Raw genomic sequence first — 23,262 nt, 5'->3', positions numbered from 1 at the left:
TCAGATAGCCATTCACATTAATAAATAACTGGTGAAAATGTTGCATTTTTACACTTTTAAAACATGAGGGTTTCAAACAGTTCATCTGACAGTGAGCAGCTGTCTGGCCTGAAGACATACCCACTTATACTGAGAAGGTGCTCCACAGCTGCAGAAGATGCTGAACATGCATGTATTCAGCAGCAATTTTACCGAGTTGGATACAGCCCAGCACACTGAAGATGAGTGACAGTCAATGGTTTATTAATGTATTGATGTGTGAGTGTGTGCATTTGTGCGTGAAAGAGATTGTACTGTGTGTTTGAGTGGCAGGATTGTCCTCACAACGCAAAGAGAAGAGCTGCTGTCAAATTTGCAGAGATTTACAATGGGGAGAGAAGCAAGGGAGACAGCCCCACCTGGCAAGAGAGGAGAGGAGGAGGAGGTGTGAAGTGATTTATGGTAATGTGCACTCACAATTGTTCTCCCTACTTCCCCCCCCCTCTCTCTCTTGCCCCCCGTCTCACTTTCACTTTTCTCTCTCTCTTTCTAAAGGTTAACAATAACTATCAATCAGCAATCAGATCCTCCTCCTATTCACTCTATATTTCTTCAGGCAGGACGCAGGCCGATCCCCATCCCATTTACCTATCTGTAGTAGAGTGCTACCTGCCCAGGTGAGGAGCGTGAGATTGCCATGGCACCAGTGTGTTGCTTGTGTTGCACTGCGCCACTGAGGTGCGTTGCCGGAGGAGCCTGTGGAGTTTGTTTGTGTAATGAAGCAGCTATTGTTCATAGCAAATCAGGACGGGGTCAAGGAGTTTGTGTGTGTGCATTTGTTTGTATGTCTTTGCGCGAGTGTATGTGTGTTTGTATGTGAGTGTGTTTGCAGGGAAGGGGAACTCTAATAGGCAGGTGGGTGGGTGGGGTGTGTGGTGCTGTGTCTCCGTTGTACCTGGTTACCTGTGTCCTGACTGCCAAAGCTGGCAGCCTCTACACTGAGAGGATAGACTAGCCCACTGCGAGAGAGGAGAAGTGATTGCACTGCATGAACCCTGTCCAGACGTGAGTGCAGTAGGTGAGAAAAGCTCTCTCTGTGTATATATCTGTGTATGTGTGTGTGGACACCTGTCTGAGTTTGTATGTGCATATGTAAGTGTGTATGGAAGTGTGTGTGTTTGTGTAAGTGTATATTCAGCAGGCCAGCATGCACAGTATACAGCAGGTATAGAAAAGTATTTACAGTATGTAATATACAGTGTATATAGTCTACTACCCCTGGTGTAGTCTATATCAGTATTTCCCCATGCTGGTTCTGGGGACCCAGAGGGCGGCCCTGTTGCATTGCCTCAGTACTTGTCCAGCACAATCCAGACTTCCTCTGTGGTTGAGCACTGTCGTCCCTGTGGGCTCAGGCGGGGGATAACAAGGGCTCTTTCAGTGCCACATTGCACTGGGCCGTTTTGCTCCAACCACCTCCGCTCCGAGCCGAGCACGTCGACTCCTCTCCCGGCAGAACAATGCCCATCGGCCCGGCCCCTCCTCCCTCCCTCCCTCCCTCCCTCTCTGCTCCCGGTGGGAGCGACTGAACCGTTGCTTTGCTCTTCCCCGCCCGGCGCACAGAGACACACACAGCCTGGAGTTTAAATCTGCGCTAACGGCGGCAACGCTGCCCATCACCCCAGCGCGCATCCACACACCGCTGACAGCACTGCGCTGCCGCCGAGGTAAGAGAGACAGAGAGAGGGGAGAGTCCGCCTGCGTGTCCGTGTCTTTGTTCGCTCCGTGTTTGCATTGTTGTCATTAATATGATCTGCTTTGGCCCTTAAAACGAAAGCAGATTGGTGTGTCTCGTCTCCAGGGCTGCAGCCAGAGAGGAAATGGCAGGAAGTGACCGCGATTGTGGAGAGATAAGCTCTGAAAGTCGGAGTGTAGTATAAGTACATTACAGTACAGTAAGTACAGCACAGCACAGCAAATCACAGCAGTGCAGTGAAGTTAGGCACACTGTAATATATGAAGTACAGTGTAGTACAGAACAGCACAGCAAATCACAGCAGTGTATTAAAGTACAGCACAGCTGAACAGTGTAGTATAGCACAACACAGTAGTGTGCTGTTACTGCAAATAATAATTGTAATAATCACAAATAATAATAGATTATCCAAGATTGCTACCATCGTTTATGAGGCGCTGCGTTTCAAAAGGTGTGAATTTAAGAAAACTATTATTATTATTATTCAGAAAATGTCTATGCTTTATTTTTCTCGTCTTTCATTACACTACACTACAGTACTAGGAAACTGAACTGATTAGATGATTCGTTGTACAGCTGAACTGGTCACAGTGGAAAGAGCCACAGAGACTATGAAGGCACTCGTGCATCACTCCTTCACATCAAGTCATCAAGTCTCAGGCATGGGTCATAAGACTCACACATCAGCTGTTAATCTCACTCTCCTACACTCACTTCTTTAAAACTCACACATAGGACACATCTGCAATTGCAGTTTCATCCCAATCCCCCTACAGCTGGATATTATATGATATTAATAGCGTTATTAACAGAGATTACAAGTTTTGAAAACTCCAATGCGTGCAATTTTATTAGATAATTACAAAATCTCACGCATTGGGGTTTTCTAAACCTGAGATTACTGTTCCTTTAATATGCAATACAAGAACAAAGTGTCATACGTGATTTAAAAAGTGCCATACAAGACTAAAAGTGTCATATGCAACCCATAAAAATAATCGAAAGCAAAAAAATCACACAGAGCAACACAATATGCATCCATATTATCGCATAATTAATTGATGCAACTATGGGCGTAATGCTTGTACATCATCATTATTTACATACAGAGTCTGTTGCCCTAGAAGCCTATCACTTTGCCCTAATATATAATGTACTGAAATAATCTACTATATTGTAATACACTGTACTGCAGTACTGCACTGTAATATAGGCCTACTATGCCTTTGTATCCCCACTGCAAAAGGCCAGTGCTGTTGTGGGAGATGGAGTGGAGCATAAGCATTATATTATAGGGAATGGACAAAGATATTGTATTTTAATCCCCACTGCTGATTGGTTAATGAGCGCATGTGGTGACAGTTCACTCTGTGGATGAAGGTATCGGAATCTTGGCATTTTATTAACATTCCACCATTACTTTCAATGGAATTGAAAAATCTTTTTAAACATTATAAATCACACATTTTTATTGATATCAGGTACAAAAAAATACCATATTACCAAATACACCACACTGTTTAAACATGGTACACTACTTTTTCCAGGGCCTATACTATACTTCACTACATTTGTACCACATTTTTCTTATGGTGTACTACCCTACACCACAGTTTTACCCTGGTATTCTACACTTTACCATATTTTGATTGTGTTTTAACCGCCATACATCATACTACACTTTACTGTGTTTACAGTGGCGTAGCTTGAATTTTCTCGGTGAAGACACGATGAAGGACCGTTTAATGCCAATTCTACCTTCTCTATGCGTCACCTGGCGATAATGGACTGACCACACTCACTTTCACTCACTCATTTTCATCATTGTATTAACTTTCCGAACAAGGGTGTACAGTGGCCCCTTTGACCCCCTCCCCCCTTGTAGCTACCCCAGTGGCTGCGACACTGTGGTTGGAGTCTGTGATGGGAACCAGTGGAATGGAGGCCAGATGTGTTCAGATGTTTGCAGCCCCGCCTAACCCCCACCCACTCTCTGGATAACTGTGACGAAAGTGTGCGGACTAGAGCTCTGATCTGCTCTGCATTCTCGCTAACAATTTAAAAGTTTCTCAAACCACTTCGTTTCACGCTGTTTCATGCAGGGGCAGCACCACTAGTGGGCAGCAAAGGGTCACTGCCTCACTGAAAACCATTTATTTATTACTGATCCGTTAGAAAGAAAGACAGTTTACAAACGAAAGGAGGTCATTCGACCCATTATTGGTTTCACTGAGAGGAATTATTAATCCCTACCATTAATCAGTGCTCTTGGCGTGATTTGAGCGTTGTTATCGATTTGGGTCATGTTAGTATTGTGGCTGCTAGCCCTTACTTCACTGCTAGAAATCCTAGCCGTTACATCACTGCCAGGTTAAGGTGAGGCTCCTGCCCGATAACTTAATATCCGATAATATGTTGTTGTTTTTTTATACAATTTTTGTTTGACTGGGTTCAGTGTTATTGAAACAGTTATTGGTACTGTTAGACAGTGAGTGACCAGTGTTATCTAATTAATTAATTAATTAATTAATTAATATAACTAACTAGTCATACTGAGCAGGGCTAATGCTCTGTGTTATTGGTTATGTTTTACAGTTATTGAGCAGTGATATCTGTGCTGTGAGCAGTAGTATTGATCAGAGTTATTGATGAGAGTCATTGGTGATGTTTTACATGGATATTGGTCAGAGCTGTGTGTAATTGATCAGCGTGATTGATCAGACCTGTGTGTTACTGATCAGATTGATTGATTGGAGGTCCAGGGTGATCTTTTAGTGAGACCCTCACTGCTCAAGACCTGGATACAATGGAATTGCTAGTAACTGTGGGGCCAGAGTCTTGGGGTTGCCACAGAGATATAGTGTTTTGGGGGAGGAGCTTTCTGAGTTTGAGAGGCCCACTGGTTTCTGTGTGACTGTGTGAGTGTGTTTGTCAGTATTTATGTGTATGTGTCAGTGTGTCAGTCTGGGCTCTGTCAGTCACAGCTGTTGATCTAAAGAATATTAAGTGGAGTGGAGCTGCTGCACTTGCACTGTACACACACTGCACAGTACTATATTACACTGTACTGTACTGTATTACACTACTGCACTGTACTGTTCTGTATTACACATACTACACTGTACCGTAATACACTGTGTTGCACTATTTTACCCTGTACTATATTACACTACTGTACTGTACTTCATTACACAGTACTGTATTATTTTACCCTGTACCTGTACCTAGATTGCTCAAGTATCAATTGGTTATTGTATTTAATAATTATGTAATGTATTGTAACAGGTGTCAGTGCCCTGAATAAGGGTGTCTGCTAAGAAATATAATATATACAGTGTACTGTACTATATTACAATACTGTACTGTATTACAGTACTGCACTGTGCTGCTGCATTGTGTATACTGTAGTGTAGTTCATAGCACTACTGTAATATTGTGCTGCATTGTACTTTATTGTGCTGTGGGATAGTAACCTCTATTCTACTGTATATTAGTAGTGTGTAAAAAACAAAAATAATAATATATTTCTGGTTGTCACAAACCGTTTGTAGAGTTTATATACAGAGCAGCTCGCCTCGGTGTGTGTAAAAGAGGGAGGGATGGAGGGAGGAGGAGGGGGAGGGGGGGTTTAACCTCGCTAATCCCTTCACTGTCCTCAATCTCTCCGAGCCGCACTTCCACACTCTCCCTCAGCCTGCCCCACAGACAGCAGCAGGACAGACGGACAGACCCGCCTCAATGTGGCTCTTTATACGCGGGGGAGCAGGAGAGGAGAGGAGAGAGGGAGCGCAATAGTGTCAGTCGGGATTAGGGAGAGTGGCGGATATTGCTGTGACTGGTAAATATCGTGAATAACAGATGCGTAGTGTTTGGAACCGGTAAGTAATATAGTTAGTAATTTAGATCGATAGTTAGTATACAACTGATTCGTTTTACAAACCGGGTTTCATACGCTGCTCCCGGAGCCCCCTGTCCGGGGTACTGCCCGCAGACAAGTCGCTCTCCCAGCCCCGCACCCCGCACCCCGCACCGCAAACTAGGCACTGGGTCGCTATCAGCCCTGGAGCTCGGAGCCAAATGAGCGCAGAGAGTCCAAGTGCCGAGTCGAAACTGGAGGTGGTCATACAGGTTATTATTATTATTATTATTATTATTATTATTATTATTATTATTATTATTATTATTATATGGTGGTTGTTCTTGCTGTTGAAGGTAAGTCAGATTGGGCTGAACTGACTGGCAGACTTGTCATATTATCATGTCTGTGTCCAATTGATTACATCTCAATTGAGTCCATCTCTGACTGAGTGTGTCAGTATGCATGTGAGGTCTTGTATGAGAGTGAGTGTTTTTGTATGTGTTTGTCACTTTTGTGTGTGTGTTGCAGGGAGCAGGTCAGTGTGTGTCCAGGAGCATAGTTTTCACTTCAGAATTGGGGGGGGGACGGTGTCAATATTGGGGGTGTGTGTCCCCTACGCCTATGGAGCCAGGCATACATTATTGGGGGGGGACAATTTAATGTTCTCTCAACATTTCGACAAACCTACGCCTATGTTTGTGTGTATGTATTTGTGAGTGTGTGTGTTGCAGGGAGCAGGTCAGTGTGCAGTGACAGGTGTCTCTCTGCAGTGTCTCTGTCAGCTTGTGACTGTACTGGCACCTGTCCCTCTCTCTCTTTCTCTCTCTCTGGCATCTCTTTCCTTCTCTCTCCCTTTCTCAGTGCAGCGTTAAAGCAGTGTTTGTTTGCTCACTGTGAAGTAAAACGTCTCCCTCATCCTCTCCCTCTCTCTGTCACCCTCTCCCTCTTCCCTTCTCTCCCTCACTCTCAGAAGTTGGAGGACAGTGTTCTGTCCAGTGGAGAGCAGAAGAGGTTCACGGTTCGAGGAGACGCCCAGGACTCCCCGCCCACCCGCCTGCCTGCACGAATCAGACAGATTGTTACTAAGAACCTGAGTGATCCTAGTGAGTGACCGACAATCACAGACAGACACACTGACATACCAACACCCAGAGAGACTGACCCACCGACACACTGGGAGACACTGACACGCTGTGCGCTTCTGTGCTTAACCCCCTTCACCCAGGTGCAATGATGTCGTCAAGCCTTTCGGCACAAGAAGAGAGCCGGATGCTGCAGGCTGAGCTGGCGCGGGTGGAGGACCTGCTGGCACACAGCCGGGCCGACCGGGATGAGCTCGCCATCAAATACAGTGCCATCAGTGAGAGGGTGAGGCACAGAGACACTGGGACACGGGGACACTGGGGCACTGAGAGACATTGAGACACAGAGACTGAGACACTGAGTGACAGACACACTCACACATTGACACTCCTATCCTCCTTTTTTCCGAATGGGATACAGTGTGCGTGTGTGTGTGGGGGGGTATTTGGAGGTAACCGTGGAGACAAGTAATGCAGAGAATGGGACTTCATACTGAGCACGCTCACTACCAGGTGGGGGAGCAGGGGTCTGTGCACTGTGGGAGAAAATATCTCATATAAAACAGCTCACCCCCTCACACCCCCACCCCCCCATTGTCCATTACCATTGGGGCAGGTCTGCACAGGCCCAAGGCCGAGAGGAGGAGGGTTCCAGCGATGTCTGGACTACAGAAACCCCTCCCTCTCTCTGTCTGTATTTTCACACTGGGGCTCGGGAGATGGCTGGGTGCCGTCTCCGTGGTGACTGTGATTAAAATGAATGGAGTGGCAGGTTGCCATGGTGTTTGTCACTATGGGTGATGTTAAACATTGGCCTGAATGGAGGGGGGGGTGTCTTTGTGCTGCTGGATGGAGGGCTGGGGGGGATAAAAGAGGCAGAGGGGGTAGATAAATGGGTGGAGGAGAGGTTACCCCACATTAACACACTGTCAGATTTCTGTTATTATTATTATTATTATTGTTGTTGTTGTGTTTGGTGTGGAGCTGTGTTGTATAGTGTGTGTGGATGGGTGCAGTGTTGTACAGTGTGTGTAGTGCAGTGCTGTTCAGTGTGTGTGGAGAGGTGCAGTGTTGTACAGTATGTGTAGTGCAGTGCAGAGTTCTGGGGTCACAGCAGAAGAAAGGTCAACAGGTGCAGAGAGAGAGAGAGAGAGAAATTGAAATTGGGAAAGAGACTGAGAGAGAAGCAAAGAGAGAGAGGAAGCAGGGAAAATACACTTTCTTTCTTTCTTTCTTTATTTATTTTTAATACAAAAAATCTATGTATTTATATTGTTGATCCCTCCTACATTATTCATATTATTCATGTTTGTATTTATCATCTATATCTGCTTTTGTAATGCTTTGGCAATACATTATATATGGCATGCCAATAAAGCACTTTGAATTTTAATTTGAGAGAGGGAGAGACAGATGCAGAGAGGGAGAGAGAGAGAGATGTGGCAGCTGATGTAGAAAGGGAGAGAGGGATAGAGAGTTCTGAGACAGAAACATGCAGAGAGAGAGAGAGAGAGAGAGAGAGAGAGAGCGAGAGAGAAAAACAGTACTATGCATGCAGACAGAGAGGGAGCAGCAGAAGAAACAGAGATAGAAAACGACAGAGAAACACAGACACAGGCAGAGCAAGGGACACGGAGCGAGAGAGATGGCAGAGGAAGGCAGGTCTGGGCACTTCGTGAGACACATGGTGGAGCAGGCAAGTGGCAGGGCAGCTAGAGCTGAGGTGCCGGGGGGGTTACCATAGGAGCAGGTCTGTGTTTACCAGAGGAAGGGAGAGCAGCGGGGAGGTGGAGGAGTAGAAGGAGGGGTGGGGGGGCACCAGGGGGGTCGCCATGGAAACCAGCTCCATCACTCTTAACCTGTGGAGTGCTGCATTCCAGCAACGCAGTCTTGAAAAACACCTTCCTCTCTGTCTCTCTTCCCTGCGAAGCTGGAGCAGGCCCTGCGTGTGGACTCCGGGGAGAGGGAGCGAGATGCGCAGGAGTCACGCAGTCTGGCACAGCAGAATGCAGAGCTGCGCAGACGGCTGGAGGAGGAGCAGGCCGCGTACAAGCGCAAACTCACCGCCTACCAGGAGGGGCAGCAGAGGCAGGCGCAGCTGGTGCAGAAACTGCAGGCCAAGGTGATCCCCCCCACAAATGACATAATAGCAGTACTGTAAAGAAGGTAGCCAGTGAGACCAGAGTAATGCCCAGCGTATGAGGGCTGGGGTGGACAAGGCCGGTTTGGCAGAAGTCTCCCCCACAGATTTACCTCACTGATGGTCATGGGGGCTGGGAGGTGAGGCAGCGCTGTCGCAGCCCTGAGGCCGTCTTTGTCATTAAACGCTTGCCTCTACAGTTTGTTCTCTATCCTGTGTGAGATTTGTATTTCCTTTCATGTGCATAGTGGGCATTATCTGCCCTCATGCTCTGAACAGGTTAACTGTATGTTTGGACAAACTCTTTGAGAGAAGTGCTGAGGTAAAGTTATTTTATCAGTGAGATGTATAATCTGAGCTGTAATTGCTTAATAACACACCCTGCCTGCTGCTGCCCCCTGCTGCTGCCCCCAGGTGCTGCAGTACAAAAAGAAGTGTGGAGAGCTGGAGCAGAGCCTGCTGGAGAAAACCACACAACTCGACAAACAAGCCCTTACTGTGAGTGTGTGTGCATGTGTATATGAGTGTGTGTATCAGTGTGTGTGTGAGAGTTTAAACTATACAACAGGTGTGATTGTTTTTCAATCATTTTGTATCCAGGACAGTTTGGATCTCTCTGGAGGCAGGCTCAGGTCTGAGGAGGAAGAGCCAAGCAATGATTTGGAAAATGCCCTCATTCGATTGGAGGAAGAACAGCAGAGGTGGGCAGGGGTTAACTGACCAGGGAGCAATTGATTGGGTAGCAGGCAGGAGAAAGCTGATAATTGGCTACGGCTGTTGGTAGTGAAATTTGTCAGACCTGTTATACCATCAGACTTCAGCCTCAACATGTGAACAATTGTGAGGCAACAGTCTGCCAGAGTCAATCTCTCAAATTCAAATTCAAAATTAGCTTTATGACAAGTATTTACAGATACAGTAAAGAGAGTATAAATAGTGTCAGTGTGTCAGTCAGTCTCTCTCTCTCTGTATAGAAGTTCTAGTCTAGCCCAAGTGAATTCTATGCTCCGTGACCAGCTGGACCAGGCCAACACAGCCAATCAGGCTCTGAGCGAGGACATCCGCAAGCTGACAGCTGATTGGACGAAGGCTCGGGAGGAGCTGGAGCAAAGGGAGTCTGATTGGAGGAGAGAGGAGGAGGTGGGGCCAGTTTTAGAAATGCAGACCAAGCACATATACAGTTGTTTATTTATAAATGTATTATGGACATTTGTAACTAGTAACACTAACTCAAGTCCATCTCTCTCTTTATCTCTCCCCCCTTCCCCTATTCTCCCCTCCACCTCTCTCACACCCCACTCTCCTCTCCCTTCCTCGCCACCCTTCTGTGCTCCTTTCCCTCTCATCCTCTCTCCCTTGCTCCTCCACCTCCACCCCACTCACCTTCACTCCCCATATTCCTCCCTCTCTCCCTCTCTCCCTCTGTCCCTCAGTCATTCCACAGTTATTTCAGCAGTGAGCACAGTCGTCTGCTGTCTCTCTGGCGCCAGGTGGTGGGATTTCGCCGCCATGTCTGTGAAGTGAAGAGCGCCACTGAGAGGTGAGTGTGTGAGCTGCAGAAGGCACTGTGTATGTGTGTGTCTCCTGTTCTGACAAGCCTGACCACACGCAGCACACACACACACACACACACACACAGAACACACAGTACAACACACCCACTCTCTGCCTCTCTGCTTCTCTGACTGTCTATCAGAATATAGGTGACAGCTCTTTCTCTCCTCTCCTCTCCACTCCTCTGTGTCAGAGACCTGGCGGAGGTGCGCAGTGAGCTGGCACGTGTGTCTCGGGGAGCACTGTCCTCCTGTGTCAGTCTGCGTGCCAGTGAGGGTGGGGTGGCCTTGGCGCAGGAGAGGCAGCAGGCACAGCTGGCACAGCTGGAGGAGCAGCTCAGGGCCAAGGTGGGCGAGATGCTGCAGCTTCAGGCCAGCTGTGACACAGAGAGGGCAGAGGTCAACGCCAGGTCAGATGCCCAACAGCGTGTCTGTGTATCTGTGTGTCTCTGTGTGTGAACATTTTTCATCTATCATTTTGAATTGGCTGATTTTCTCATAATATGTGTTTCTAATTCTGTCTCTGTGTCTGTTTGTCTGCATTTATATGTGTGTTTGTGTGTGTGTGTGTGTGTGTCTGTGTCTGTCTGTCTGTCTGTCTCTGTGTGTGTGTGTGTGTGTGTGTGTGTGTCCAGGTTGGCCGAGGCACAGAGGGAGGTAGAGAGGCTGAAGGCCCAGTGTGAGGAGAAGGAGAGAGAGTCAGCCTCACTGACGCAGAGGCTGGAGGCGGTGGTGAGTGAGACTAGGGGGCAGTGGTTTGGGGTTTTGTTTTGTAATCTGTGTGTGGGGCAGTGCAGTGTCTGTGTGGGGGGGGGGGCAGTATGGGGCAGTGCAATTTGTGTGCGTCTCTTTGTGTGTGGTGGGGACGACGACAGTGTGGGGCAGTGCCTTGGGACAATGATGCAATACTGCCCTCTGTAGGAGCAGGATGGCGGTGCGGAGCAGGAGTTGCAGACCCTGAGAGCACAGACTGAGGCCCTGCAACAAACACTAAGAGACATTGCACAGGTACTTCTACACAACTACACAACACTGAGATTGGCATTTACAGATACAGTAAATGGGAAAAGGAATATAATAAAATTGAAAAATCTCTCTCTCTCTCAGGCAGTGTTGGTGGACAGTGACCACGGGACGCTTGTGTCATCTGAGGGGGAGGGGGACAGTCTGGCAGCATCTCTTGCTCCTCTACTCCGTTCCCCCTCACCCCGACGATCTGCCTCCCCCCTTCGCTCCCCCTCTCCCCGAAGGCCCCGCCTCCCTGGCCCCCCCGAGACCAGCCTCGCTGCCCTGCGCTCGGCCATCAGCAACCGGCAAGTCCTCACACAGGTAACACTGCTGCATAGGTGACACTACTGCATAGGTAACACTGTACTGCACAAGTAAAAAACTGCTCATTACTACCCCTTCACTCCTCCTCTCTTTCCCTCTCTGCCTCCTCTCCTCTCTTCACCCTGTCTTCTTCCATCTATCTCCTATTCCCCTCTCTCCCCTCTCCTTTCTGTCTCTCTCTCCTTCTCCCTCTCTCCTACTCTCTCTCTCTCTCTCACTGTCTCTACCTGGCCAGGAGCTCCGTGGACGTATGGAGTCTGCGCAGGAGCAACTGGCAGGTGTGCGCAGGCAGCTGTCTGAGTATGAGGCAAGCAGGCGGACTGCGGAGCGGCATGCGCAGGAGCTGCGGGAGGATAGAGACAGAGCTGCACTCGAGAGAGACGCCGCCACCAGAGACAGCGCCCGACTGCGCAGCACCATTGACACACTGAGCAGGTCAGGGCGCAGCTCACCGACACACTGACACACTTGATACACTGACTCACTGACTCTCTCTCAACTAAATTTAATTACAAAAATATTTATTGGCATGACTAATTGACAGTCTCTGTCTCTCTCTCCTCAGTGAGAAGGCCAGTCTGGAGAGGGCAGTGCAGGCTGCGCAGGAGAAGGTTCACACTCTGCAGCTGGACTGCGAGAAGCTGCAGCAGAGCCTGGCGTCTGCGCAGAGGGAGCGGGACCGTGAGAGGGAGGAGCGGGAGGGGCTGGCCCAGGAGAGAGACCGTGCCAAGACGGAGACAGAGAGAGTGTGAGAGAGGGAGAGGAGGAGGACAAAGAGGGGCAGGGGGAGAGGCAAATAGGGAGGGAGGAGGGATGAGAGAAGAAGGGATGAAAGACAGAGAAAGCTGTAAAAACTTTCAATTTGACTTTGTTATCAATTCAATGGATCTACACTGAGATGTCATAACTAGTCTCCAAACGCCATCCATACTTTTACTGTCTCTTTCCCTCGCTTTCTCTCTCTCACTCTGCCTCTCATCCCCTTCTCCCTCTCTCTCACCCATTTATTTACAGACACTTTGCTTAAAATAGTTGCATACTCAGTATACATATTGTCTTAAACCTGAAGGGCTGATTGTCTCTCGGTGTGGGGCAGGCAGTGATGCAGTGATAGTGATAATGTCTCTGCTGTCTGTTGTGTCCTCCCCCGCACTGTTGTCCCTGCTTGGTGAGCTGAGGTCTCTCCCTCTCTCTCTCAGGCTGCGTCAGCTGGAGCAGTGTGAGACTCGGTGCTCGGCAGCGCGCAGTGAGTTGGCTGCAGTGAAGGAGTCTCTCCAGAAAGGGGCAGTGGAGAAGCGGGTCCTGGAGGCAGAGAAGACCGAACTGGAAGAGGCACTATCCAGGGTATGGACCCACACAGACACACACCAACTCACACACACACTTACACACTGACACACATGGGTAACACATTTGATTTCAGACTCTCTGATCTCTTCCTCTCCCTCTTTCTCACTCCCCCTCTCTCCCCAGGTGGAAGCGGGCAGCGCGGCCCTGTCTCTGTCTGTCTCTCGGCTGCGTGTGGAGGACAGCTCTCTCCGGGACTCCCTGGCCAAGCTGAGTGGCCTGAACGAGGCGTTGGCCCAGGACAAGACAGAGCTCAGTGCCATCATCAGCCAGGTGAGAGAGGGGGATAGGGAGAGAGAGGAAGGGAGAGTTTTTCCCTGCTGTATTGTTTATGTATATTAGTTTGCATGGAGAGTGAACTAGCCTATCTACTCTATCTCTCTCTCTCTCTCTCTCTCTCTCTCTCTTCCTATCCCTCTCTTTCTCTCAGCTGGAGGAGGAAAAGGCTGCCCTGCTGAGCCAGAAGAGGGAGGCGGAGCAGGAGAAGCTGTCAATCAGAGACGAGCTTGTGCGATTGGAGCAGGAGAAGCTGGACCTTGACTCTGCCCGCCAGGGGCTGGACGATTCGCTGCAGGAGGTGGAGCAAAGCAGGGTGGATTTGGAGGCGGAGCTACGGGCCCAGAAGGCGGAGCGAGGACAGCTGCAGGAGAAACTGACCCAGGTACAGATCGAGAGAGAGTAGTAGAGCCAGTCTGTGCTACTATATCAGTATGTATCAGTGTGTCAATATTTCGGAGTCAGTATGTCGGTGCTGTGTACCCAGGTGTCGCGGCAGTGCGGTGTTCTGGAGGGGGAGCTGTGCCAGGTGCGGCAGGAGGGGCAGCGGCAGGCAGAGGCGCTGGCACAAGCGGGCCGGGCTCTGGAGGAGGCAACCCGGGAGCGTGCCAGTGTGCTGGTCCAGCTCGCCGCCTCTGAGAGGGACAACCGCGCGCTCAGTGAGGAGCTGGCCGGCCTCAGGTACTGACACGTGGGACTGGACCTCCCAGGCATGACTGAACTGGACTATGACTGGACTGCTGTGTGTGTTTGTACAATTACTGTGTGTGTGTGACTACAGGTACTATAGGTGTGTACAGGTGTGTGTGTGTATGTTTAGGTGTGTACAGGTGTGTTGAGGTGTGTGTGTGTGCTGCAGGTCGGAGCGTGAGGCCCTGGAGACCAGCCTGTTTGAGATGCAGCAGCAGGCGGCTCAACTGGAGTCTCGCCGGGAGCATCTGGAGGCAGAGACCCAGGCCCTATTACTGACGAGAGAGAACCTGCAGGGTGAGAGGGAAATGGAGAGGGGAGGAGAGCGGAACGGGTGGAGAGAGGGGGTGAGGAGAGGGGCTAGGTTGGAAATGGGAGATAATATTTATTTGCCGTCTGCTTTTTTGTGTGTGTATCTGTCTGTGTGTCTCAGGTGAGGTGCGGAGGCTGCGGGGGGAGGGGGAGGCGGCGCAGGCCCAGTGGGATCATGAGCGAGAGCAGCTGACCCAGGCGGTGACCAGGGCCGAGCAGGACACCCAGCTTACCCTGCGCTCTGCCCGCGATGCTCACTTGCAGGACAGCGAGAGACTGACCCGTGAGAAGGTGAGTCTGCACACCTGGACACACCTGTATCCTCCTGTACTGCCAGCCCCTACCTGGGCCCTACACATACACACACACACACACCTGTGAACATATTCACACACAGCAGGGCCGTACACACACACACACACCTGGGTCAAGCTGCACTGCTTTACTTCCTGCACACACATCTGCAAGCATCCGCACATCTGCAGTACCTGCACCTGTACCACTGCAAACAGGAGGCGCTGCGGGTGAGTCTGGAGGCGGAGCGGGATGAGGCGCTGAGGAGGCTGAGGCAGGAGGCAGAGGAGGCGGCGCAGAGGCAAGAGGCAGAGATGGAGGAGTTGAGGGAGGAGCTGAGCGCACTGCTGCAGGACAGAGACCAGGGCTTACTGCAGGCAGAGAGCGACAAGCAACAGGTACACAATGAGAGAGAGACAGAGAGGGGGAAGGAGTGAGTGATAGGAAGGGAGGGCGGGAGACTGGGTGAAAGGGAAAGAGAGAGATAGTGACCATATTCATGTTGCTGATACTGAGAGAGCTCCCCCCAGGCCTTGTCCCTGAAGGAAGCAGAGAAGGCGGTGCTCAATGAGCGCGTCGTCGCCCTGCAGGCAGAGCTGGGCACTGCCATTCTGGAGCTAGAGAAGGCCAGGAGGGAGGCCCAGAGCCAGCAGGAGAAGGACCGGGTAAGACAGCATACTCCAGTCACATTGTACACACTGCACAGACTGAACGCTGCACTTAACATTGTCATTGTGTATCTGTATCTGTATGTGTGTGTGTGTGTGTGTGTATGTGTGTCTCAGGGTGCTGTGAGCGCCCTCTCTGGTGAGCTGCAGGAGCTGCGGGGGCAGCTGGAGGACACAGTGAGCGCGCACCAGAGAGAGCTGCGCAGCCTGCAGGACAGCTGCAAAGACCTGCAGAGACAGAGGGACTGCACACTGAGAGAGGTGAGTGAGGGGACAGGGGCAGTGTTGGCTGGGGGTGTGCGAGTACTGAAGCAATACTGGATATAGAGGGAGGGGGCAGTGCTGAGCAGCTGTGACCTCTGACCTACCTGCACTCCTCCCCAGCTGGAAGAGGCTCGCGGTGCGATGTCTGTGAGCGAGGAGAGCCGTGATTTGCTGCGGAGGGAGCAGCTGGAAGCGGAGCGGCGAATCAGGGAATGCCAGAGTGAGGGGGAGGGGCTGCGGCGGGAAGTGGCAGAGCTTCGGAGGGCTCTGAGTGATGTCACCAAGGAGAAAGAGACCCTGCAGACCTCCAACACTCAGCTCAGAGACACACTGAGGAGCACAGAGAGTGACAGGATCAGGTGTGTGTGTGTAAGTGTGTGTGATTTTCTCTCTGTTGCCCAGTGACTAAAGGAACTCTTAACTGTTTCTCCCCACACCCCCCCCGGTTGGTCAGTGTGCGCAGGCAGTGTGAGGAGAGGGAGCAGAGGCTGGCGGTGCTGGAGGAGGCACGGGCATCTGCCGAGCGGGAGGTCAGCGAGCTGCGGGCTGCCTTGAGGGAGGTCGAGAGGTCACGGCTGGAGGCGCGCAGGGAGCTGCAAGAGCTGCGCAGACAGGTAACGCACATAGACACAGACTTACAGTGACAAATAGGCACAGAAACACACAATCAGATACACATATGGACACACGGAGACACATTTTATTATTTTATTTTGCTGTATGTTTGTTGTAGTATGTTTATTACTCTGTAAAGCGCTCTGTGGCTACCTTGCAATGGGCGCTATACAAATGAAAATTGATTGATTGACTGACATAGACACGCAGACACCTGAGACATGAGTAACAAAATCTGCTATTCTGTTTCTTTCTCCCTGTCCCCTGTGCTGTTTGTCTGTCTATGTGTCTGTCATGCATGTATGTGTGTGTGTGTGTTTGCAGGTGAAGCTTCTGGACAGTGAGCGGGAGCAGCGCAGTGCCGAGGTGTCAGAGCTACAGGCACGCACAGTTTTGGGGGAGCAGCGCGAGGAGGAGTCGCGGAGGGAGGTGTTCAGTCTCAAACAGAGGCTCAGCGAGGCTGAGGCAGCCAGGAACAGCGCAAAGAAAGAGGTGAGGAGGGAGAGAGGGGCAGGTATGGAGAGAAAGGGGCAGAGAGTGAGGGAGAAGGTGAGACAGCCTGTTTGAGTACAGAGTGAGTGAGAGTGTGCGGGAGCCCCTCTGACCTGCCGTCCTGTGCCCCCCCAGGGTCTGTCTCTGCAGGGCCGGGTTGCGGAGCTGGAGGTGGAGTGGCGCGGGCGTGAGCGCGAGCTGCTGGGGCAACTGGAGGAGGAACGGGCCACAGAGCGGGCGCTGCAGGAGGAAGCACGGGCGCTGACCAAGCGTGCAGAGGCTGTGCAGGCAGAGCTGGCACAGCGGGGGCTGGAGCTCAGTGCCGCGGGAGGGCGGCTGGCTGGGCTGGAGGCGGAGCTGGGCAGGGCCGAGGGGCGGCGCCGCGAGCTGGAGTTCCAACTTGCCAGCCTGCACTCTGCTCTCAGCCGCACGCTGGGCATCGGAATTGGGGCTGGACGGGGGCGGGGCCGTGGCAGGAGCCCTGCCACCCACCCCCACCAGCGCAGCCTGTCCCCTCGCCGCTCGCTGTCACCCCCTAAAAGTGAGTAGGAACATTTTATTACTGTTAATATTGATGGTGTTATTCTCCTTCTCCTTATTATTATCATCACTGTGAAGCCATGGGAACACTGTGCTGTGCTGAGCTGTGCTGTGTTGAGCACAGAATGTAATTTTCTTCCTGCAGCGGGCCACAGATGGCAGTTGTATTAAGCTGCATCAAACGGTTCTCCAGCTGTTTTTCAATCTCTCCCTCCCTCACTGCAGTTCCTCTGTATTGCCACCATGTGTCTCTCTGGCTCTGCTAACGGCATGCAGGAGAGGCAGGCAGCCAGTGTGGGCTGGTGGATGGAGGGGGAGGGCTGGACTGCAAGTGGGGTAGGAGGGGGTCACAGGACTGGGGGAGCTGTGGCTGTTTTCAGGTCTGCTGTATTCCAGTTTGGGACGGTGATCTGTTCTGTGTATTCCAGTTTGGGACGAGACTCAGGGCAGTCCCCAGGGCTGCAGCGAGACCCCGGAGAGGAGCCCGGGTTCAAGACCCCCCTCCCCAGAGCGCAGCGACGCCCCCCCACCCAACCTGGACCCGGAGCTGGTGCGCAGCGGCCTGAGAGACTTCGTACAGGAGCTCAGAGAAACCCAGAGAGAGAGGGTGAGAGGCGCAGAGAGAGAGAGAGAGAGAGAGAGGGAGAGAGGGGGAGAGGGGGAGAGGGGGAGAGGGGGAGCACATGTCAGTGTGTCAGTATGCCAATGCCAGTGTGTCTGCAGGATGAAGTGCGTGCCCAGCTGTGTGCCGTGTCCAGGCGGGTGGGGGAGCTGGAGGGCGAGAGAGACGCAGCGCAGCACAAACTCAGCCAGCTGGAGAAGACACTGAGCCACAGCCAGGAGGGTGAGACTGCACTGCACTGTATTACACTCTGCTGCTATGCATTTCAAAACACTGCATTGTTCTGTGTTGTATTACACTATACTGCCCAAAACCATACTGCAATACACTCATGTAGTCTCAGTGCATGTGTGTGTCAGTAAGTCAGTGTGTCAATGTGTGTGTCTCTATTGTCGGTGTGTTATTGTGTGTGTCTGTATTGACAGTATGTCAATGTGTGACTGTATTGTTGCTGTGTCTGTGTGTGTATGTGTGTGTCTGTATTGTCAGTGTGTTGGTGTGTATCTGTATTGTCAGTGTGTCATTGTACATCTCTGTGGCAGGGAGGCGTGATGTGGACAGCAGGCTCAGCTGTGCCCTGGCAGCGCTGCAGCAGCAGGAGGAGGCAGTGCGGCGTGGGGAGAGAGAGCGCAGCGCCCTGACCGACAGAGTGAGGGCGCTGGAGAGCAACCTGCACAGCACAGAGTCACAGAGACGCTTTGCACAGGTAACACTCGCACAAATACCTAACACACACGCAGCTAACACACTCACACAAAGACACACATATTAGTGGGGTTAATTGTAGGTTGAAAACAAGAATTATAATAATGGAAAATAATCCTGTTAATGATTAAATAATATTCAACAAATTAAAATAATATATGCAGGACTTTTATGTACTTCACACCATTCATTTTCCCTTCTACCCTGACAAGTGCCCCATTCCCAGCTGATGAGAAACATCCTCATATCATGTTGCTGCCACCCCCATGCTTCACGGTGGGGATGGTGTTCTTTGGGTGATGCGCTGTGTTGGCAAATGGCTACAGAATCTCCTAAGTGGTTTTTTTTTTCAAGGTGGCGTTCTTGAGTACCATACATTTGTGGAGTGATTCGGATATTGTTGTCCCATACACACTTTGACCAGTCTTGGACATAAAATTTGGGGAGGTTCCTGGTAACCTCTCTGATCAATCTCCTTCTTGCTTGACCATGCTCTAAGGGATATTCAAGGCCAATATTATTATTTATACCCATCCCCAGGATGTGTAGATAATTTTAATGCATTTTTCACAAAAGGTGAAAAGGCTTTCTGTAGGCACTGTATATATACATTTTCTTTTATTTTTGTATTAGCAAACAACAAAAGTAATAAGAAAATAAATCTCAATAAATAAATCAGTGCCAAGAAAAACATACATTTCCTGTCCTCCCAAGCTGTGCTCGTGTGCAGAATGTCACAGTGTGTCTTTCATATTGGACAGCCAGTGGAGTTGTGTGTCCCTCACCTAGGAGGACAGACAGTTTTTCTGAGTTTTCTATTTTCTGAAAAGTTGGATGGGCATTTTCTATTGTATTAAATAATGCTTCACTACTTTGGGAATATTTCTCTTTCTCTCTCTCTTTTGCTGGCCTCCCTCTCTCCTCTTCTTCTTCTGGTCTGGAGCCAGCTGGCTGCAGCTCCCACTGTACTGTGCTGAGTGTGCAGAGAGAGAGAGAGAGAGAGAGAGAGAGAGAGAGAGAGAGAGAGAGAGAGAGAGAGAGAGAGAGAGAGAGAGAGAGAGAGAGAGAGAGAGTGGGGTGGGTTGGGTTGGAGAGAGAGAGAAATAATCCCTATTCTCTTTACTGTATCTGAAAATGCTTTGGCAACACTTGTGAAACCTTGTCTTGCCAATAAAGCTCATTTTGAATTTGAAATTGAGTTTCAATTGGGGGGAGAGAGAGTAAGGGGTTGGGGAAGAGGAGTGGTCTGTCTGTATGTGTGTCCTTCAGTCTGTCTGATTGAGTCAGTGTGTCCTCTGTGTGGGAACCTAAGATTTCACGATTGTCTCCCCCCTCCCCCCGCTCCTCTCTTCACTCCCCTCTGCTCCCTCCACTCTGTCTCTCAGGAGCAGGTGAGTAAGCTGCGTGCGGGCGAGGCGCGGCTAGAGGCAGAGAGGCGCCGGCTGCGGGAGGCCCTGGAGGTGGCGGAGGCGAGGGGCACCAGGCTGGAGGTGGCACGGCGCAGCCTGGAGGGGGAGCTGCAGAGGCTGAAGTTGGGGCTGGGGGAGCGGGAGAGCGAGGTACAGGGCACACAGGGACGCATCGATGCCCTCAACACACAGGTACTGCTGGGGCAGGGTGAGGGTGAGGTGGGGTTGGGTGGAACAGGGTGGGCTGCACGTGTGCATCAGTATTGCGCTGCACTGTGCTGTGTGTCAGCGTTGTGTCGTTGTGTGCTTGTGTGATGCAGGTGTCTGAGGGGGCGGAGCGGGCGGCAGCGCTGCAGAGGGAGGTGGACAGACTGACCCAGGCGCTGAGCCGAGCGCAGGAGAACGAGGCGGCGCTGACGGAGCGGGCGCACGCCCTGGCACACAGCCTGGCCCAGACTGGCGCCGAGCAGAGCGCCGCTGAGGAGCGCCTGGCCAGCCTGCAGAGGACGCTGGGCACCAGCGAGCAGGAGCGACGCCTCCTACAGGTCACACACTCACACAGCACTCTCTAGCACTCGCTCTTTCTCTCTCGCACTCACTTTCATTTCATTACTCTTTCATTCTCTCTCCTTTATCACAATAAATCACTCTTTCATTATGTCTGTCTGTCTTTCTCCTGCAGTGTGTCTTTCAGGATCTTTCTGTGTCTGTTTCCGTCTCTCTCTTGTCCCGCCCTGTGCGTGTGTTGTGAGTGACGATGCATGTCGCCCCCTGCAGGAGAGGCTGGACAGTGCTCGGGCGGCGGCGGCAGAGGGGAAGCGCAACGTGGCGGCCCTCACTGAGCGCGTGCAGAGCCTGCAGGATGACATCGCCCAGAGTGAGCAAAACAGGAGGGAGCTGGAGGAACAGCTGAGCCACACACAGGAGGTCAGAGAGAGGGAGGGAGAGGAGGAGTGAGAGTGAGCCTGCATGTTCCTTCTGTCCACTGTCCCTACCCCATCTGTCCTCCCATCCACACCTATGTCCCCTTATGTCCCCCCCAGGCCCTGCGGGAGCGCGTGCAGGCAGGGGAGGAGGCACAGCGCAGTGTGGAGAGGCTGCAGGCAGAGCGGGCCCTGGGGACAGAGAGGCTACGCGGCCTGCAACGGGCGCTGGCACAGCTGGAGGGTGAGAAGAGGGAGGCGGAGAGAGCGGCAGGGAGACTGGAGAAAGACAAGAACGCACTGAGGATCACTCTGGAGAAGGTGAGGGGGGGAGGAGAGGAGGAAAGGAAGAGGACAGAGGGCAGGAGACACTCATTCTCTGAACTGTATCTGTCTTGTTTCCCGCTCCCACTCCCCATCCCCCTCTCCTCTCTCTGCCCAGGTGGAGCGGGAGAGGCTGCAGTGTGAGGAAGGCAGTGTGCGTCTGTGTGCCGAGCGGGGCAGACTGGACCGGTCTCTGTCCAGTGCCGAGCTGGAGCTGCAGGACGCCCTGCGCCAGGTCTCACTGCTGCAGGTAGGGGGTGCTCTGACATCGTGTACTGTACTGTGCCTGTCTGTGGGGATGTGCTGTCTGTCTTCCTCTGTACTTCTGTATTGTGTCTGCAAGTCTGTCTGTACTGTGGATGTCATTTGTCTGTCTGTCTATCTGGACTTTCCCTTTCACCTACCATGTCCCTGCCTTCTCCCACTCTTTCTCTCTCCCTCTCTGGTCCTCTCTCTATTTCTCTCTCTCTTATTTCAGTGTCTGTGTTTTCTCAGCTGTTTTCCTCATCAGGGTTTTTGCAGCCCTGTTCAAGAGAGAGGTGGGGGGGGGAGAGAGAGAGAGAGAAAGAAAGCAGGAATGTATTAGTGAGAAGTTAAATATGTACACTGACAGATTGACACAATGACAAGTCGGTAAGCAGGTAGGCTGATAAATGACAGAGAGAGAACGGAAAAAGACAGATTGACAGACAGGACAGCTGGATGTACAGAAACGTGGACAGGATTGGTTCCTCCACTCTGTCTCCAGTGCATAGTGATTGGCTGACAGCATGGGGGTTCTGTGTTTCTATTGGCTGTCTGTGCTGTGAAGGAGGAACTAAAGAGAATGAGGAGGACGATTAAGCTGTGTCTGGTGAGTGAGCATTGGGATAGGGGGATAGGGGGCCAGGGGGGCAGGTAGCAGTAGGTGGGAGCTGCAGTAATTATAGTTGGGGTAGTTATAAGCTGGGGTAGCACAGTGGCTGGCTATGGTAGTTGGTCTCTGGGGCAGTTGGGTAGCTAGTGGCAGTATAGTGGGCAGCAGTGTGGCTGTCCACCTGTCCACTATACAAGGGGCAAAAGGGATAGACTATCACCCTGACCATCTTCCCCATGTGTGTGTATGTGTGTAGGCCCAATTGGCGGAGATGGAGCAGGGTGGAGGGGTGCTGGAGGCGGCAAGGCAGCGGGAGGAGGCCCAGCGCGAGGCCGACAGGCTGAGGGCGGCACAGAGGGAGGCAGAGCGCACCCTGGAGGGCAGGGAGAGAGCACACCGGCAGAGAGTGCGAGGGCTGGAGGAGCAGGTATGCACTCACCTGTTTATACCTGTCCTCAGTTATATTACACTACTGCACTGCACTACCTTATTGAAGAACCCTCTGATCTCTGTGTGTCTGTCCGTCTGTCAGGTGTCCACTCTGAAGGAGCAGCTTCAGCAGGAGATTCGCAGACGCCAACCCCTATTCTCCTCCAGCGCCGTGCTGTCTGGGAACTGAGCAGCCCCCTCTGGAACCGCACCCCGGAGAGCACAATGCACACACACACACACATTAACACTGACACATATACACAAGCACTCTGACACACACTGGAGGGATGCGCAGCGCTGTCTGAGAGACCTGCAGTGTCCTCTAGCAGCTGAACCAGTTTGACCTTTAGTTTAAAATCGATGGTTTGTTTGCTGTGAACAATCTTGTTGTCGAGTTGCGCTCTAATGACCAAGCAATAACATGCTCCACACAATCACTCCTCTGACCATATGCCCAATGTTATTATAATGATCCTTACTGCAATTATTTTTACATTGATTAGGGTACTAAGGCTCTGGGTTGTGGGTGGGGTAGTGTTTGTAGGGGGTGTTTGTAGTGGGACCTGTGTGTCTGGGGTTGTGTGTTGTAATAAAATAAGCCGTTTTGATTTTGTGTTTTTTACCTGAACTCACGCTGTGTTGGGTAAGTCTCCATCATCCTTGTCACTTGTCCCACAGGAGCTCAGGGAAATCCCCCCCACCATCATCTCTTCTCCTCTCCCTCACCTTGTTATTTTTTAATAAAAGTGTGATTTTAAACTCTATGTTCTTGTGCTTTCTCTCACACACTAT

At 51.3% G+C, this 23,262-nt stretch overlaps 1 protein-coding gene across 3 annotated transcripts; it reads left to right on the top strand.

Moving 5' to 3' along the window:
- The first annotated feature begins 816 nt into the window (after positions 1-816).
- crocc (ciliary rootlet coiled-coil, rootletin) lies at positions 817-23,234 on the top strand. 3 transcript variants are annotated; one of them, XM_066691226.1, is made up of 37 exons: positions 817-1,057; positions 6,565-6,697; positions 6,820-6,962; positions 8,607-8,798; positions 9,231-9,314; positions 9,417-9,517; positions 9,791-9,956; positions 10,250-10,356; positions 10,564-10,779; positions 11,005-11,101; positions 11,291-11,377; positions 11,477-11,698; positions 11,937-12,136; positions 12,267-12,449; positions 12,901-13,045; positions 13,175-13,321; positions 13,479-13,709; positions 13,812-14,005; positions 14,184-14,311; positions 14,448-14,617; positions 14,839-15,018; positions 15,151-15,285; positions 15,406-15,549; positions 15,673-15,911; positions 16,007-16,166; positions 16,492-16,659; positions 16,795-17,200; positions 17,628-17,806; positions 17,923-18,043; positions 18,364-18,527; positions 19,912-20,127; positions 20,256-20,480; positions 20,713-20,862; positions 20,979-21,179; positions 21,301-21,432; positions 22,295-22,465; positions 22,571-23,234. In XM_066691226.1, the coding sequence occupies exons 3-37, from the start codon at positions 6,825-6,827 to the stop codon at positions 22,655-22,657; spliced, it is 5,886 nt and encodes a 1,961-aa protein (XP_066547323.1). In that variant the 5' UTR covers positions 817-1,057; positions 6,565-6,697; positions 6,820-6,824; the 3' UTR covers positions 22,658-23,234. The 3 variants fall into 3 exon arrangements, with proteins under 3 accessions (XP_066547323.1, XP_066547324.1, XP_066547322.1); XM_066691227.1 differs by lacking the exon at positions 817-1,057 and adding an exon at positions 1,574-1,706; XM_066691225.1 differs by lacking the exon at positions 817-1,057 and adding an exon at positions 5,398-5,863.
- The last annotated feature ends 28 nt before the right edge of the window (positions 23,235-23,262 follow it).

The sequence above is a fragment of the Amia ocellicauda genome, chromosome 18 (assembly GCF_036373705.1).
Source record: "Amia ocellicauda isolate fAmiCal2 chromosome 18, fAmiCal2.hap1, whole genome shotgun sequence".
Classification (NCBI taxonomy): domain Eukaryota; kingdom Metazoa; phylum Chordata; class Actinopteri; order Amiiformes; family Amiidae; genus Amia; species Amia ocellicauda.
This window is presented reverse-complemented; position numbering and strand designations above follow the sequence as displayed.

Bases quoted from the DNA above. Each gene is read 5' to 3' on its own strand.
- crocc (XM_066691225.1), top strand. From the start codon at position 5,813: ATGAGCGCAGAGAGTCCAAGTGCCGAGTCGAAACTGGAGGTGGTCATA. The intron at 11,102-11,290 runs GTGAGTGAGACT...TGCCCTCTGTAG, and splicing joins CGCAGAGGCTGGAGGCGGTG to GAGCAGGATGGCGGTGCGGA. The intron at 17,807-17,922 runs GTGAGAGGCGCA...GTGTGTCTGCAG, and splicing joins GAGAAACCCAGAGAGAGAGG to GATGAAGTGCGTGCCCAGCT.